This window comes from Lissotriton vulgaris, chromosome 10 (genome assembly GCF_964263255.1).
Source record: "Lissotriton vulgaris chromosome 10, aLisVul1.2, whole genome shotgun sequence".
Lineage (NCBI taxonomy): Eukaryota > Metazoa > Chordata > Amphibia > Caudata > Salamandridae > Lissotriton > Lissotriton vulgaris.
In genome coordinates this window covers 177,616,715-177,633,837 of record NC_141698.1, presented here as the reverse complement: position 1 = coordinate 177,633,837, position 17,123 = coordinate 177,616,715, and the positions used below count along the sequence as shown (strand labels likewise).

General features: G+C 44.9%; 1 protein-coding gene across 1 annotated transcript in view; it reads left to right on the top strand.

The window, feature by feature from the left end:
- The window catches only part of MYO15A (myosin XVA), a 1,716,372-nt gene that overhangs the window by 158,725 nt on the left and 1,540,524 nt on the right, over window positions 1-17,123 (top strand). The window contains exon 9 of the mRNA XM_086939741.1: window positions 10,618-10,623. Within this exon, the coding sequence (XP_086795867.1) occupies window positions 10,618-10,623 (6 nt within the window). The remainder of the gene's footprint in view (window positions 1-10,617; window positions 10,624-17,123) is intronic.

The window sequence follows — 17,123 nt, the reverse complement described above, 5'->3', positions numbered from 1 at the left end:
CTAGAACAATGCTGGATGTCATTCAATTGCAAGGATCTATGTAATAATATGAATAATGGTTCAGTTGAAAGAATTCAGCACATTAGGCAAGTAATTGAAAATGAGTGAACAGATGGCTGAATAGATGGGTAACACAGTGGATGGATAGATTGATTAGTTACTGGGTGAATTAAATGTATGGGTGGATGGTGGAAAAGATGGATGGATAAATGGGTGGATGGATGATGGATTGGTGATATGATGGATTGATGGACTGGTGAAACGATGGATGAATTGAAAGAAAGAATGGATTGAAAGCTAAAAGGGTGACAGGTAGGGTAGATGGTTAGGTGGAAGGAAGGATAGTTAGATAGATCGAAGGTTAGATAAAAGGGTGAAAGAACTCGTTTAGTGATGGTTGGGCTCCTTCACTTCACTTGCTTGGTGCCGTTAGAGATATGGCGACAAAATAAGGAACTGTTTAAGACAGGTCTTTTCCTGGTTTAGCCACAACCAGCTTCAGTGCAACTCCGCTAAATCCGAAATAATTCTTTTCGGAGTTTCAGACCAGGATGCCTGGAGACAGTGGTGGCCACCTGATATGTCCCCCCCGCAGACCTCGCTGGGAGTAGCCAAAAACTTAGGGGTCAAGCTGGACAACACATTGAACATGAAGACCCACGTTCAAGCTGTGGTGGGCACCTGTTACGGAACCCTGAAAATGCTCCGGAGATTTCTTCCCCTTCTGTCCCTCTCCCACAGAAGGACCGTGGTCCAGGCCCTTATCACCTCTAGGCTGGATTACCCTAATGCCCTCTATTTGGGTCTCCCAGAACACCTTCTCGGAAAACTCCAGGTCGTGCAGAATTCGGCCGCAAGAGCCATCCTTATGCTGGGCCCCAGAGTCCATATCTCACCTCACCTAAAGAAACTGCACTGGCTTCCCATCCAACACAGAATCAAGTTTAAAGCCCTATCCATCGCCTTCAAGGCCTTACACGGTTTTGGGGCCACCTATCTTAGGAAAAGAGTGAGCTACTACATACCTGGTAGAGCACTCAGATCATCCCCCCCAACATAGACTGAGTGTGCCTAAATTCAACCGGGTCCGCTTGGGAGGGCGCTCCTTCCAAGTCCAGGTCGCGAACCTATGGAATGAACTTCCTATAACAATCAGACAAGCGCCTGATATCCTGCACTTCAGAAAACTACTGAAGACATGGTTGTTCCAGCAGTAACTCGGACTCTCCCCCGCACCTGTGCTTCCTCCTATTTGCTCTGTCTGTTAGCGCCGGGACACTCAACTGAGTAGCTGTGCGCTCTATAAGTATGTTAACCACTTGGATGCTAGGCATTTTCCCCCCCAGTGCTGGAAAATGCCATTTTAGTGGCACCATGACGAGCTCAGCTCGTCATCAGCACACGACCCCCGTGGGTGATGACGAGCTGAGCTCGTCATCAGCATCGAAGGGGTTAAACAAATAAATAAATAAATAAATAAATGGTGGCATACTTACTAATAGAATATGCAATATCTATTAAGATATGATGCTTTTCAGCTCTCCACCTGTGCTGGCGCATTTGAGGCTGCCTAGCACCAACACAAACACCCTTGCACCTAGGTGCAAGGTTATCTGTGTTACGGGCAAGATTGTTTTTCTGCAGGAAGGTATCAATCAATCTATCTAACGGTACTTAAATGGCTGTATGTATCACCCGAGAGGGTTTCAGGGGAAGTGCTGTGGTGTCAGTCGAAGAGCCAGGTCTTGAGTCCCTTCCTGAAGTGAGTCAGCGGTGGTGAAGTATGGCGATGGAGGCTAAGGCTGTTCTAGGACTCTGCAGTGAGGTGGGAGAAGGAGCGTCCTCCGGTGCGGCAGCGGCAGATCCGTGGTATCTGTGCAAGGTGAACGGGCGGAGGTTCCTGGGAGGTAGGTGAAAATTCAGGCAGGGGTTAATGTAGGCGGGTCCTTGGTCATGGAGGACTTTGTAGGCCTGGGTCAGGAGTTTGAATTGGTATCAAATATTAAACACATTTCTCGTTCATAAAAAGAAAATAAGAACAGACAATTTTAGTAACTCTTAATTTTAGTAAACAGATAATTTTAGTAACACGAATTTCCCACCTGTCTGTTTTCACCCCGAAGACTATGGGGGAAGTGAAAAATTGTCGGGGCAGGAGCAACGCCATAAGTCTGCAGTGTGAGCAGCACCCGACTCGCAATAGGGCGCATTGTTTGTGCCGCTGTTGCGTCACAAAAAGTGGCGCAGTGGCGGGACAGAGGCGCAAGGGGCTTTTAAATCTTACCCTTGGTTTACACCGACCAGCTCAGCTTGCTCCGCAGTTGCTTACTTTGACCTCACTACTGTCTGCCACAGGGCCATCGGGTCAAACTGATGTTCACTGGACCAACTCTGACTTGTTTTCCCTACCCAGTACCGCCATCCAGGCATGGTGGTCCCACTCAGGAAGAAATCACAGTGGCTCTGACATGAAGGGACAAAACGCACTGCACATTATGGTAATTGTTTGTTTTTTCAGAAGTGAATTCCCACTGTACAAGTTTGCTTCTCGAAAATAAAAAAAACTGAAAACATAAAACTTTGCCGAGTGCTCGCAGTAAATAAGAGACCTCTTCTGCAAAGTTGAATGCTTTCACCGGACTCTTCACACCTTGGGTGCTGGGCCTCAGCTGACCTAGCCGGCTGTAATGCCTCCAAACAGGGTCTCAATGACCTTGAACATCTTGATATTAACTGTTTTTTTTAATCAAATTTGTTTTATTCTTCACACTATCTCTAGACTTCTACAGTTTGCTTCTCCAAATTGTTTCCTCATTCTTCCCATGATTCTTTAGGCCTCTCCTCTTCTTACTAAATACTTGTTCCTGACTCGTATAATGGTTGCTAATCAGCCTCCTAACTGCATTACAGTCTGCCTTTACTTATGTCTGTTAATTTTTTTGTGGCCGCTCTTCTTGTTTACTCTGTAAAAGAACTTTCTGCATAAAAAAATGTTAGACCTATGTGGTTGAGTTGGCATTTACATTTACAACTCAATTTAAAGAGGAGAAAGGCTCCCCATGTCTCAACCATCTAGCAAAGATAATGCTGTGTGGAAGACTATGACAGCTAATATAGCCCATCACATTGCCAAAATATTATTTTGTATGAACATTTAGGAACAGTGCAAAGTAGTTTTAATTTATTTTTCTTATAAATGACATTGATTGTGCCTTGCTTCTTGTCTCCCTTTGTGCTTCGTATTTTTAAACAGATCGAGGTATGGTTTGTTCTGTTTGCTGTGCACTGTGTGTTGCCTGTTTGCTTAAAGCAGAAAAATCTTTGCATGTGTTTAGCTCAGCCATATTGCAAACCTTAAAGGGTCCTCTATGCTGCGTTAGGAGCACCTACAACAGTGCTAATCTGCTGGAGTAGCATATGGCATATTTTCATGGGGGTGATTCACTGTGCAAAGAAGATTAACTGTGACATCAAACACACAAAAAGTGAGAGGAGGAATGCTTGAAAATAGTGTAACCACTGGCAATTAACCAGAGTAGCATTCCAACCCATTGTTTTTTTGCGCACCATGATATCTCAGATTAGACCCAGCCATATCAGTCTTTCCCCTGCTCCACTAAGAATAGTCAGGCCAAACTACCAAGCCAGGTGCTCTCAGAACCAGAAATCAAGGAACTCAATTCTTGTTTTGGCCTACTTTGGCATTTTCAGTTGAGTGCAGGGTGAAATCCGGTTTGGGTTGTTTGTGCTCCGGTTTCGGGAGGAGCTGGCTTGGTCGTTCAGACTAGATTGTTCATATTGGAGCAAGATGAAGACTGATTTGCATATGGCTGGGTCAAAACTCAGGTGGCATGGTGTGCAAAATAACTATAGACTGGCATGCTGCCCCAAGTAATTAATAGTGGCTGAGATTAATTCAGAAATTCAACCTATCACTTTTTCGTATAATTTAAATTGACTGTCGTAGCCTGGCTTCTGTGGGGTGTGGGGACTGCGTTTTTTGATGGGATTGTTGTAAAGATGACTTAGATTTACTCACTTTGGGATTAACTGCATTTGGCTAGGCTGGCTCAATGTGCCCACTTTTGCATAGGAAGGATTTGTACCTATGTTCAGACGTGCACACTTGGAGGTGCAGTGACTTTGCCGGAGGTAAGTTAGAAATTCACATTGTGAATTTAGACTCTGTGGATGGAATATATTACAAAGATGTCTCGGAGTTGCACTCTATGAGGTGACATAGATATAGGGAGGCTCACTTAGCTATGCATACTTTGAGAGTGGTATGAATTTTATAAAGGCGACTAAGGTGTACACATTTTGAGTGGGATGGATTTGGTAGAGCAGACATGGATTCACAGATTTTGGGTGAGATAGATACGGTGGTGATTTACATTATCTCTACTTCAGGTGAAATGAATGTGTGATAGGTGGCTTAAATATGCTCACTGTAGGTTATAATGGATTTCATATTTGTGGCCCATGCTGTGGTGAGAGGGTTTTAGTAGACGCAGTTAAGATGTACAGGCTTTAGAATGAGATGGATTTGGTAGTGGCGTTTTGATACACATACTTTGGGATTTCAATTTAATTAGTTCGAAAATGATTTGCACACCTTTTGGAGTGGCTCTCTTTAGGTGTGATCAGTTTAACAGAGTGCTGCCCCTGATGCTTACACATAGGAGTAACCTAGATTCTTTAGAATCAATACCATTTGGCATTGGTGAACGTGACATAGTTCTTTGGTTGAGTTACCTTGAAAGAGATATCCCTGACAATGTTACCTGAAATTGAGATGGATTTGGTAGATGTGTCTCCAACAATGGATCAGCTCTTGTGATTAGAAACCAATATTGAATGTTTATGAAAATCAGAATTATGTAAATATGTACCGTGGTTTTGTTGTAGCTGGTGTTTTTTATATTAATGTATACTTTTATGATTTCTTTGTGGAATCGAAATAAAGTTATTTGAAATGAAATTAAAATGTCTCCAACAATGACAATATGTACTGAGACGGAGTCGTATAGATCTCCCTCACTTTGAACTGAGATGGATTTGGTAGATGTTTCTTTGACATGAGAGCTTTGGCTGAGGTGGGTTTGGTGTAGTTGCTGACACAGACTGTTTCAAACAAGAATAGTTTTGTAGAGGTACTGCTGATATCAAAACGTTTTGCAAAGATAGATTTGTAAAAGGATTTGAAGTTGATATTTACAGCTTGGGTTTGATTTGATGCAGGTACACTTAACATGGACTTTTATTCAAGAGTAAGGATAGTAGACGTCATGTGTGAAAGATTTTTAACTGACACCTATTGAAAAAGTATCCTATGTCAGGGTATTCTGCCAGATGTCCTACAATGTTTTAAATAACATCATACAAAAAATTCCAGGAAAGAATATTTAAAGCCACAATATTGTGATGCTAATTATATAGAGGTAAGTATAGATTTACCAATCTTAAATCCATATATATATATGTGACCAAGGCCTCTGGGAGGCCGAAACGTTATGCTGTCCGTTGCGGAATAAAGTAATTGCTCACGGAAATCTGGGTCTCCTGTTTCTTGGCGGTGCTGCGGCTGGATTTAGTCCGTTACATTGTTGTGGAAACCGGTGTTGATATATATATATATATATATATATATATATATATATATATATATATATATATATATATATATATATATATATATATATATATATATATATATTTATTTTTTGTGTATGTTCTTATATAGCGCTCGACTACCCGGAGGCATCTCGGCGCTTGCCTTGGGAACCCGTCCTGGCTTTTCCCTGTGAGATAGCCCCTAACAGGCATCCCCAAGGTGAAAGCCAGGCATCCCGCCGCGGGGGGCCGTTGTGGAGATTAAGCAAGCTTAATGCCCAGAGTTGCAGAGTGTGAACCCATGATTAGGTCAGGCACCGAAGCGAGAATTATCGAGTCCGTGGACATTTGAGCTCAAGACCCTGCCGCGTCGGGAATTGAACCCTGGTCCCGGGTCTGACCTCTGCTTCAGGGTCTGCCTGCTCTAACCAGTGAGCCACACTTCTCTGTATATATATATACAAGTAGTCAAACTGCAGCCCAGCTACAGGAACCAGAACAGACGACCAATCAAATCCGCAATAAGGCTAAGTAGAATTTTATTTAAGGCAAACTGAGCAGAAGCAATATATATCCTACTGGAGTCACTAGTAAATAGTTATAGTTAGGACCAAGTTTCCATAGGTAATGCATGGCACTGTTTGATCAATCTTCATGAAATACTCCCCCAAAAAAGTGTCAAAGCAGGTTTTGTATGTCATTGAAAGTTTGGGGGTGATCCGTGCAGTGAGGACCGAGAAATAGGGATGTGAAATAAGGGTGTGTTTGTAATGTTAATTCCCATAGGAACGCGTTGTCAAACCTACAGCCCGAACTGGTGGACGGTATTACACCAAAATTGGCAGAAAGTTCGATGTGGTTACGTAGATTGTGCTTTTTGTTATGTGGAGTAAGTCCGATCAGCAGTTTTTCAGAAATTTAAGCAGAAAATTATAGTGATATCTCTGATCACGAAGCCTTCGTGAAAAAAGATGAGCTCGTTCACAGAAATGCACAGCTCTGATTGGCTGCCAACACTTCAACCAGGAAGTGCTGGCAGCCATCTTGGGACTCTGCTCCACCGAGTTCCCCCCAAAAAACATGAACATTAAGAAAAGGGAACAGGGAAGGAACACCCTGACCCCCCAAACCATGGTATTGAGGTCCCCCGAGAACCATGCAACAGCATTAAATAAAAAAAAAAGTATGTGAAATTGCGATAATTGCGAATTCACAGTCATTTTTTTATTTTTTTTAAAGTGCGAGGTCCCACGGCTGCTTTACAATAACCTCCCCGTGGGCTAGATCCGTGGGCATATGGTGAGTATAGGAGGAGGGTGCATGGAGCCCCCCCCTTGGGCTTGGGCCACCTCCCCAAGGGACTTTTAAATATGAATGCGGGTGGGCCCACTGGGGCTGCCTGCAGCCCTGGAGCCCGACACATCCCCGGGGATAATTCCAATTGTGTAAGGGAGCCTTGCCACCTCCCAGGGACTAATTTCAATAATATGGGGTGGCAGCGTAGACCCCACAAGCCTTGGGGACTTCCACCTCCCCGAGACACATACTTAATTTAAACACGTTTTTTAAAAAAAAGTCCCCGCAGCGCCTGGGAACAACAGCCTCACCAATGCATAAATACAATAATTAAGGGTGTCCAGTGTGGCCCCTTGGGGACCACCACCTCCCCAGGACTTACTTAACAAAGGAGGCGGGCCACACAGCCCCCCTCCTGGAACCCTAGATGGCCCTGGAAACTGTCACCCCCCAGGGCCTGCTCCAGCAATGCCCCAGGGTGCCCACCCCCAGGACATTGCAGTTTCCTATTGCTTGCTCCCGCCAAGCCAAAGCGAACCTGCTCTGCTTTCAGCAAGTGAGAGCATAAAATGCTCTTGCTTGCTAAAAGAAGAGCTGTGTCTGTTCCCTGCCCACTGTATAGCGTGCACGGAAACAGACACGTTGCTTTGGGATCCCGGGAGCTGCATGTCAGCAGCTCCCTGAATCCCAAAGCAATGCCGGCTCCCTCAGGAGGCGGGTAGCCGGCAGGGACCTTCAGGCTCCACCCGCAGTTCCCAACAGCCCAAGTGCCAGCCACACCTCTCACACCAAAGTAGACGACACCTCGACCGCCACACTTTCTGTCTTTCCATCTATATCGCTCAACCGCACCATCAGATTAGTCTGTCTAATCAAGTCCGGATCCCCCTTGATCCCTGCCCACCAAAAATCCTGCATATAGTTCCCAAAACCAATGCATTCGCCCTCTGATCTATTTTTAACCAAATTATTACCACAGGGTATTTTCCCACCGATTGGAAAAAAGCTTCCATTTTACCACTCTTGAAGAATCAAATCTTGATCCAGAGGATACTTCCAATGATAGACCCATCTCCAGGCTACCATTCCCTGCTAAGGTTATCGAAAGATTCCTAAATGAGGAACTGTCCTCCTTTCTGAGGAAAGGAGACACTCTGGGCTACTCGCAGCTTGGCTTCTGAGCTCTCCACAGCATTGAAATGGTGCTCATTACAGCCACGGAGGAACTCAGGCAAACTTTTGACAGAGGGGGAAGTGCTGCCCTTATCCTCTTAGATCTCTCAGCAGCATTCGACACGGTCAATCATGACATGTTGGTTGAATGCCTTTCTTCACTGGGGGTTTATGGATAAAGCGCTCCTCCGACTTAGGTCTTTTCTGTCCAACAGGACGCAAACAGTGGCCCATGATGTATTAATTTCCCCGGATTTCTCACTTCCTTGTGGAGTCCCTTAGGCAGGGGTCTTCAAACTGTGGGACACGACCCCCAGGGGGTCCATGGAGTGGTGTGAAGGGGGTCGCGCATTCACAATCACACGTCTGCCCTGGCCTCCAGGGCTTCAGCCCCCCTCTTCCCCCGTCCTGTATCTCAGCCCGGGCTGCTGCAGTGAAACTCGAGCTGCTGGGGGCTCGGCTGGGCAGTGTCTGGAGTCTTATCTCCGGCACACCCAGTTTTTCACAGGTCTTTAAAGACCATTAGCATATTTACATGCCTTTGTAAACTGGTTACAGAGGCTTAATGTATTTTATGGTTCCAGTACCCCCTGGGACCCCACTCTGCCTATTCCTTACATTTGTATTTTTACACTTCTTGCTGTAGTGTGAGAATGCATTTAATGAAAAGGAACATAAGGAATATAACGTTGGGTTGCCAAAAGAAAAATACCTCCTCTTGACACTAAATAGAGTTATAAATGAAAAAGTATGTACTAATTAGTTATGGGACTTTTCTGTCTTTGTTCTCTTTAATTTTCAGTCATGGATCATTGAGGCAGCCCTAGAACACAATTAAAAGTGACACAATTAAAAGTGCTTTCTATTTATATTTGCTGTTCTAAGTATTCACAGATAAGTGCTAAAAATACAGCTTTAGGTTTCTGCTTATTTCTGGGCCATCAAAATACTGAGCTGGTAACCCCAATCATAAGACTGGAAGTTTGTTGCAGGATCAGCACATTATTTATTTCCTCCACCCTCAATCCCTGATTAATGCCATTATAGCAATAGGTTAACTTATATCTGAAACCCTACACTTCAAGTTTCTGGGAATGCACCCTGCTTTCAGACAACTCACTTCTCATTCTCGCCTTCACTTTCACGCTCACCCTGCACTCGCAGCGATCACAATGCGCTCGCACTGATCACCATGCACTCATAGCGATCACAATACACTCACACTGATCGCCATGCACTCACACTGATCGCCATGCACTCACACTGATCGCCATGCACTCACAGCGATCACCATGTACTCACACTGATCACAATGCACTCACACTGATCATAATGCACTCACACTAATCACAATGCACTCACACTGATCACAATGCACTCACACTGATCACAATGCACTCACACTGATCACCATGCACTCACACTATTCACCCGCTCACCCTGCACTCACACTGATCACCGTGCACTCACACTGATCACAGTGCACTCACACTGATCACCATGCACTCACACTGATCACCCGCTCACCCTGCACTCACAGTGATCACAATGCACTCACACTGATCACAATGCACTCATAACATTTACTCGCTCACCCTGCACTCCCAACGATCACAATGCACTCACACTGATCACAATGCACTCACACCATTCACCCGCTCACCCTGCACTCACAGTGATCACAATGCACTCACACTGATCACAATGCACTCACACTGATCACCATGCACTCACATTCGCCGCTCACCCTGCACTCACAGTAATCACAATGCACTTACACTGATCAGAATACACTCACACTGATCACCATGCACTCACAACATTCACCCGCTCACCCTGCACTCACAGTGATCATAATGCACTCACAGTGTTCACAATGCACTCACACTGATCACCGTGCACTCACACTGATCACAATGCACTCACACCATTCACCCGCTCACCCTGCACTCACAGTGATCACAATGCACTCACACTGATCACAATGCACTCACACTGATCACCATGCACTCACATTCACCCGCTCACCCTGTACTCACAGTGATCACAATGCACTCACACTGATCACAATACACTCACACTGATCACCATGCACTCACAACATTCACCCGCTCACCCTGCACTCACAGGGATCATAATGCACTCACAGTGATCACAATGCACTCACACTGATCACCATGCACTCACAACATTCACCCGCTCACCCTGCTCTCACAGTAATCACTCTGCACTAAAAATGTGCTTGCATTGTTCACTCTGTACCTCACCCCGCAGTCACACAAGCACACTTCTCATCCTGCACTCATGTGACACTTCACTCACCTGTCCTCCCCCTCACTGCTCAATCTGTAGCTCACTCAAACAAGGCCATCACTAACCATGCACTAATTTGTCCCACTCTGCACTTACAGCCGAACCCAAATTCATATGGTCACCTCACTCAACCTGTAGTCACACTTTTACCCTACTCTCACACTGTTGCATTGCTCTCCGTGCAGTCACATGGGCACTCTTGTCACCCACACAGCGCAGAAGGTTAAAGTATCTGGTACACAGAAGATGTACCATTCACATCACAAAAGTGAGTGTGAGTAAACTATGAATATTTTGACAGACAGGTGCTAAAGAGAGATGAGGTGTATTGTTCATGAGTGGTAGTGAGGGAATTCTTGGAGAAGGTGGAAAGACTGTTGCACTGTGTGCGACCAGTGCTAGGCCTAGCCCTGGCTTAGAGTGTTAAACCTCCCGAAGTTCGGGTCTAGTGGATCCCCTGCTTCTGCCTATTATTATTTACATTTGTAGTGCACTGCTGTTACCAAAAGGTGTCCTGGGGCTAATAACCATCTGCCTGCAATGTGAGAGAGGGATCCGGGGTTGGGAGAGGAGAGAAGAGAGGGATGGAAGGAAGGGGTGAGAGGAAAGGGGCATGGGTAAACTGCTTAACTCTGCACAAGACCGACAGGGTTTGAAGGGACCCTTGCTACTCCCAGCCATGGCCAGGTGAGTTTCTAATGTGGCAGCACGTATTCCTGCGGAGTGGGAGGCCCTTCACAAAGGTTGATTAGACATCTTTCTGATGTTAATTGCTGTATTTTGGTTATAAACTGGTACTGATGGGGTGAAATCTTTCCTCCGTGTTACTGTGTTTAAAAAATTTCAAAATAATAAAGCAATGCTATCCCAAAATCCGCAGCATCACAGAACATTATTTAAATGTTCTACTCACACAATTTAGTCAAGCCTGTCGCATAATTTGGTACTCACCTGCCTCATAATTCCAGTAGTCCTGCCTAGAGGTTTAGAAATTTTGGTCAGGAAGGGGTCCTTACGCCTGTAAATGTTGACAGGGGGGTCTCGGCACCCAAAGGTTTGAAGACCTCTGCCCTAAGGGCTCATCTCTGAGCCCCACTCTTTTTTAACCTGTATGTCACCCCCTAGCCAAACTGATAAGAAGCTTCGGTTTCTCGCTGGTGTCCTACGCTGACGACTCACAGATTATTGTGTCTATCAACAGCCCAGCTATGGATACAGCCTCCCGGTTTCAATACTGCATGGGTCATATAGGGAACTGGATGCAGGCTAACTGTTTGAAATTAAATACGTCAAAAACAAAAGTTATGCTATTTGGCATGACGCCAGGTATCTGGTCTGACAGCTGGTGCCCAAATGACATGGGATCTCCTCCAACACTTGCCAGCAAGGTAAAAAACCTTGGTGTCCTATTTGACACCAAGCTTTCCTTTGAATCACAGCTCAATCAGACTCCAGCTGCATGCTTTTTTATTCTTAAAATACTAAAAAGAGGTACTCCCATTCATTCCATTTGAACTAAGGAAAACAGCGGTCATGGCCTTAGCTGTCTCCAGGTTGGACTACTGCAACGCCCTGCTTACTAGCGCATGCAAGCGCAGCATATATAAACTTCAGGTGACGCAGAATGCAGCTGCCAGAGTTCTGCTTGGGCTTACCCGCTTTGACTCGGCCTCTAAAGCTCTTGCTGAGCTCCACTGGATACCTATCACCAAACGCGTCCAGTTCAAAGCTTTATGTATTGCGTTTAAGGGTTCACATGGTAAATGCTCCCGGCAATTGTCGCAACTCTTTAGGCACTACATCCCAGCTAGATCACTGAGATCCTTAGGCAGCAGCAACTTCATTGTCCCCCAGATACATAAAGTAAAGTGGGGAGGTAAAAGCTTTCCATATACTACCACCAAACTCTGGAACTCCCTGCCTACCTCCCTTAAAACGGAACCCAAGTTGTTACAGTTCAGGAAGTGCTTAAAGACCTGGCTCTACTAACGTACTCTACCAATCGACCTCACTGCCTGTTTGTCTATCCAGCACCTAGATACCCTCGGGTCTGTGTAGCGCTTTATGAATTCTTCATTTCACCATTGGCAGTGGGTGCCCTGGTTTGGGACCAGGGCACCCACACTACAGGCTGGGCCCCGGGGCTGAAATTGTCCCTGGTGGGTGCCTCGTGCCCCCCTCCCTTTTAAATTTTTTAAAATTGTTTTTAAAAGGGGTCTAACCCCGGGGGGATGGGGCCCCCAGCATCGAAAATGGCCTGGGAAGGAGGCCACTCTGCCCCCTCCCTTTAAAAAAAAAAAATCAAAAAAAGGGCCAGGCTCCCTGGGATGGGGTCCCCGGGACACAACATAGTTCATGGAAAGATAAAAGCAAAAAAAAATATCAGCAACTCACCGGGGGCCCTGCCCCCTTTATCCACCACTGTGCAAATGTGCCTCCTGGCCTCTGCTGTGTGGGGGATGTAGTCCCCTTAGCTGCTGAGATTCCTTAGGGGCCAACAAGGACTCCTGTTACCTCCAGTAAGCCTCACACTTTGGGATTGCTGAGAAGTGATCGGAGGCCACACACCCCTTTCTCCACTACTCTGCAAATGTACCTCTCTGTGCACTACTGGTGGAACTGGGATTAGTTCCCCTTGGCTCCTGAGGGCCTCAGGACTAAAGTGGACTTTTCCCCTCAAGTAGCAGCACGCCAGAGACACGTTTGCAGAGTGGTGTAGAAAGGGGGCATGGTTTCTGACTACCTCTCAGCAATCCAGCTATGTGGGTCTTACTGGAGGTAACAGGAGGGCTAATTGGCCCCCAAATACCCTCAAAAGCCAAGGGGACGTCAACCACCAACTAGTGGTGCGCCAAGAGGTGCGTTAGCAGAGTGGTGGAGAAAGGGAGTGTGGCCACCAAAAACCTCTCAGAAAACCCACTGTGTGGGACTTGCTGGAGGTAACAGGAAGGGTAGTTGGCCCCCAAGGACCCTCAATAGCCAAAGGGACTTCATTCCCCTACTGGTAGTGAATGAGGAGGCACATTTGCAGAGTGGTGGAGAAAGGGGGCGTGCCTCCCATTAAGTCTTAGCAATCCTGCTGTGTGGGACTTACTGGAGGTAACAAGAAGGGTAGTTTGCCCCTAGGACGTCTTTGGGGATCTACTACCCCTCCTGTTACCTCCAATAAGACCCACACAGCGGGATTGCTAAGAGGTCTTCGGAGGCCATGCCCCCTTTAACCCCCACCCTGCAAATGCGGCTCATGGTGCGATACTGGTTGGGGGATGAAGTTCACTTTACTCCTGAGGGACATATGGGGCCAAGAAGCACTCCTAGTACCTCCTGTAAGTCCTAAAAGGGGGATTCCTGTTAGCTGGTTGGAGGCCCAGCCCACTTCCTCCATCACACTGCAGACGCCACTACTAGTTAAAACAATAAAAAAAGTCTGCAAAAAAAAACAAAGCAATGTTTTAGTTAAGAAATGGAATTTAAAAAACCTTAGAAATTCACTAAAAAACAAAGGTTACAATGACGTTATAGTTAGACTAATAAAAGAGGGAAGATCCTGCTGGAAGAATTATCGGCAGTTGGGGGGCTCATTTTAAATGGGAGATTTCCCTCTGATGTGCCCGCGAAATTCACTCACAGGTCCCCTTTTAGTGCCTCAATTCTTGACTGTGATCTCAGATTATGACATTTTCCCATGTATTCAGGATCTTACGGTATCCCCTACATCCTTGAGTGATCACAGCATAATCATTATAACTATTTCTTTAAAACCTCCCCCCACTGAGTCTTGGTCCCTCAATAATAACAATGTTAATTTTCATGGATCTTCAGGAAGATGTTTTTGGAATCCAACTGCCATTATAGGTGTGCATGATATTCTATGCAAAACTATATTAGAATTAAACGACTGGCATGGTTCCGAAATTGTTAACTTTGAAAAATTTATGAGGAAGATCATCTTGGATGTGAAAAAGGTTAATTGTTCTAGGAAAAAGGTAGTTTTTCCTAGTGCATTGCGTATCCTGAATAAGGAAATAAATAAATTAGTGCGAGAGCAATTTTTAGGTAGATCAGGTGAACTAGCAAAAGAAATATCGAGGTTAAAAAGAAGGAGAACTAGATTAAAAGCGAAACTAAAAAAGGAGAAGGAAGATTCAGTATGGATAAACTTGCGGGAAGCAGTTGCGCATGGCAAGGCTAGAGAATTCTGGTCCATAGTTGGTAAGGGATGTGGTACTAGAACGAGCCCTCTCCCCATTCCCATATCTGAAGAAGTATGGTCCTCTTACATTCGGAAGCTGTATGCAGGGAATGATACATCGACTGCAGATAGTGACCCTGATCTAACACCTGAGGGTCCGATTAATTATCCTACAGAGAAAACAATAGAAATGGCCATAAAGAACATGCTATCCTCCGGCGCAATGGGACCTGACGAACTTCCTATGACGGTTCTGAAGCAGGAACCCTCACTATGGAGTAAGATCCTTTACCCATTGTTTAAATCCTGCTTTGTTACTAAAACGGTCCCTGCCTCTTGGAGGGGAAGTATATTGATCCCTATTTTTAAGAAGGGAGCTAGGGATAACCCCATGAACTACCGTCTGATAGCCCTCCTCGACTCAATCGGAAAGGTCCTTGCTAAATGTATCCTAATATTACTTAACGATTGGATCGAGGAGAATAATATCTTACCATTTGAACAAACTGGATTCCGTAGGGGGCACGGTACATTAGATAATCTCACCGCCCTACATGTGATCTCTGATAAATACACACATGTGAGAGGGGGGGTGGTGTTCGCTGCTTTTATTGATTTCTCCACAGCGTTCGATAAAGTTGATCGCCGAACGCTGTGGAGAAAATTAGCAGCCCTTGGTTTACCATCTTATTTATTGGATCTTGTACGTGCTCTCCATACGGATACTTGGTGCTGTGTTCTTCAAGGTGGCGAAAGGGGACTCTCGCACCGAATCCCATCTTTGAACGGCCTTAAACAAGGCTGTCTTCTAGCTCCATTATTGTTTTCCTTGTACACTGTAGACCTTCCTGCTTCCCTGTCAGCTTGTGTGGGTATAGCTCCAGTGGTAGGGGGGGCCCCTATCTCTTGTTTGATGTATGCCGATGATATTCTTGTCCTAGATTTAACACCTAAAGGTCTCGCTGATCGGCTGCAAGCTCGACATGCTTTTGCTGATTCTCATTTTATGATGATTAATACATCTAAAAGTAAAATGATGTGTATTGCAGGGAAAAAGAAGTACCGTTCTGAAAATTTTGGATGGTTTATCGGTGGCCAGAAATTAGCGGTTGTTAAATCCTATACCTTTTTGGGAAAAATAATTGCGGCCAATTTGAGTGAGAGGCCCCATATCGAGCATAGTTCACGTAAAGCCCTCGCTCATGGCAAAGGCCTAAATTCCCTCTATCTTGCCACCGGAAAAAGACACTTCGCCTGTTTACTTGAGGTGTATAGGGCAAAGATTCCTGCTACGATATTATATGGCATAGACCTCATAGAGCTGAAGCACTGGGATTTCTGTCACAAAATTGAAGGGAAACTCTTAAGATCCCTATCTACCCTCAACACCGCATGCTCTTTGCCTGCATGTAGGCTCGATTTCGGCCTTAGGAGCAGCTGGGTTCAGGGATTATGTGCCCTGGTAAGATGGGTGGTTTGCTTGGCTAGAGCTGAATCGGGTTCGATGAGAGCTCTCCTTAAAAGTGAATTGTTGGGCAACTTCAAAGAGTTCTCACGAATAGTAAGGAACTTTAGAAGAGCTGTGTCACTTTTAAAGTTAGACGAAAGTGTTTTGTTCCTTCACTCACCGACTCAGCTAAAAATCCTGCTAAAACAGGCATCGTGGGGACTGTTTTTAAACAAATAAGAATATAATACAAGAAAAAGGGGGTTGTGACCTCCTCCTTAATTCTTATTCTATGAAGTTGGCCCAACCCTATGCCACATGGAATATGCCACATGGTGTCCGCAGATTATGGTTCCTTTTACGATACGATTTACTGCCCCTAAATCTACTCTTATCCAAATGGTATGGATCCTCTCCTATGTGTAATTTTTGTAATTTGAGTATTCAGGATCGTACGCATGTCTTGTTGATTTGCCCTGCACTCCGCCTATTGCGGCTTAAATGGTTAAAACCAATATGTCTCCGACTAGGTATTTCTAATGTGAATATTTTTCTACAATTTCTATACTGTCCTCCAAATGAAATGTTTTGCTTCCATATTTTTAATTTTTTTAAAGGTTTTTAGCTATTTATTAATGTGCTATGGAGAGGTCTGTCATTGTTTATTCTTGTCTATTTGACAATGGATGCAATCAGTTTTGTATTTGTTCACTGAATTTTTTCTTCTGTATGTAATTTGTATTGTGAATTTTATGTGGCCCTCGTTGAGAGCCAAAACATAATAAAATAAATTGAAATTGAATATAGTTAGACTGACATTTAACTCATACAAAACCAGAGAAAATCAGCAGTTATAGTTAGCTCAGCTAACTATAACCTGGCCCCTGAAATACACTGCTTATAACCTCACATATTACATCACTCATGACATGGTCAGTGACAGCACTGATGACATCACAGATGACATCTCAAATGACATCACTGATGGCATCACTGAGAAGTTGATAACATCATGCACAGAATCTCTGACCCACTCACTCATACCCCAATATAACCTTTCATACACCAACTCTAACTCCCAAACTTCCG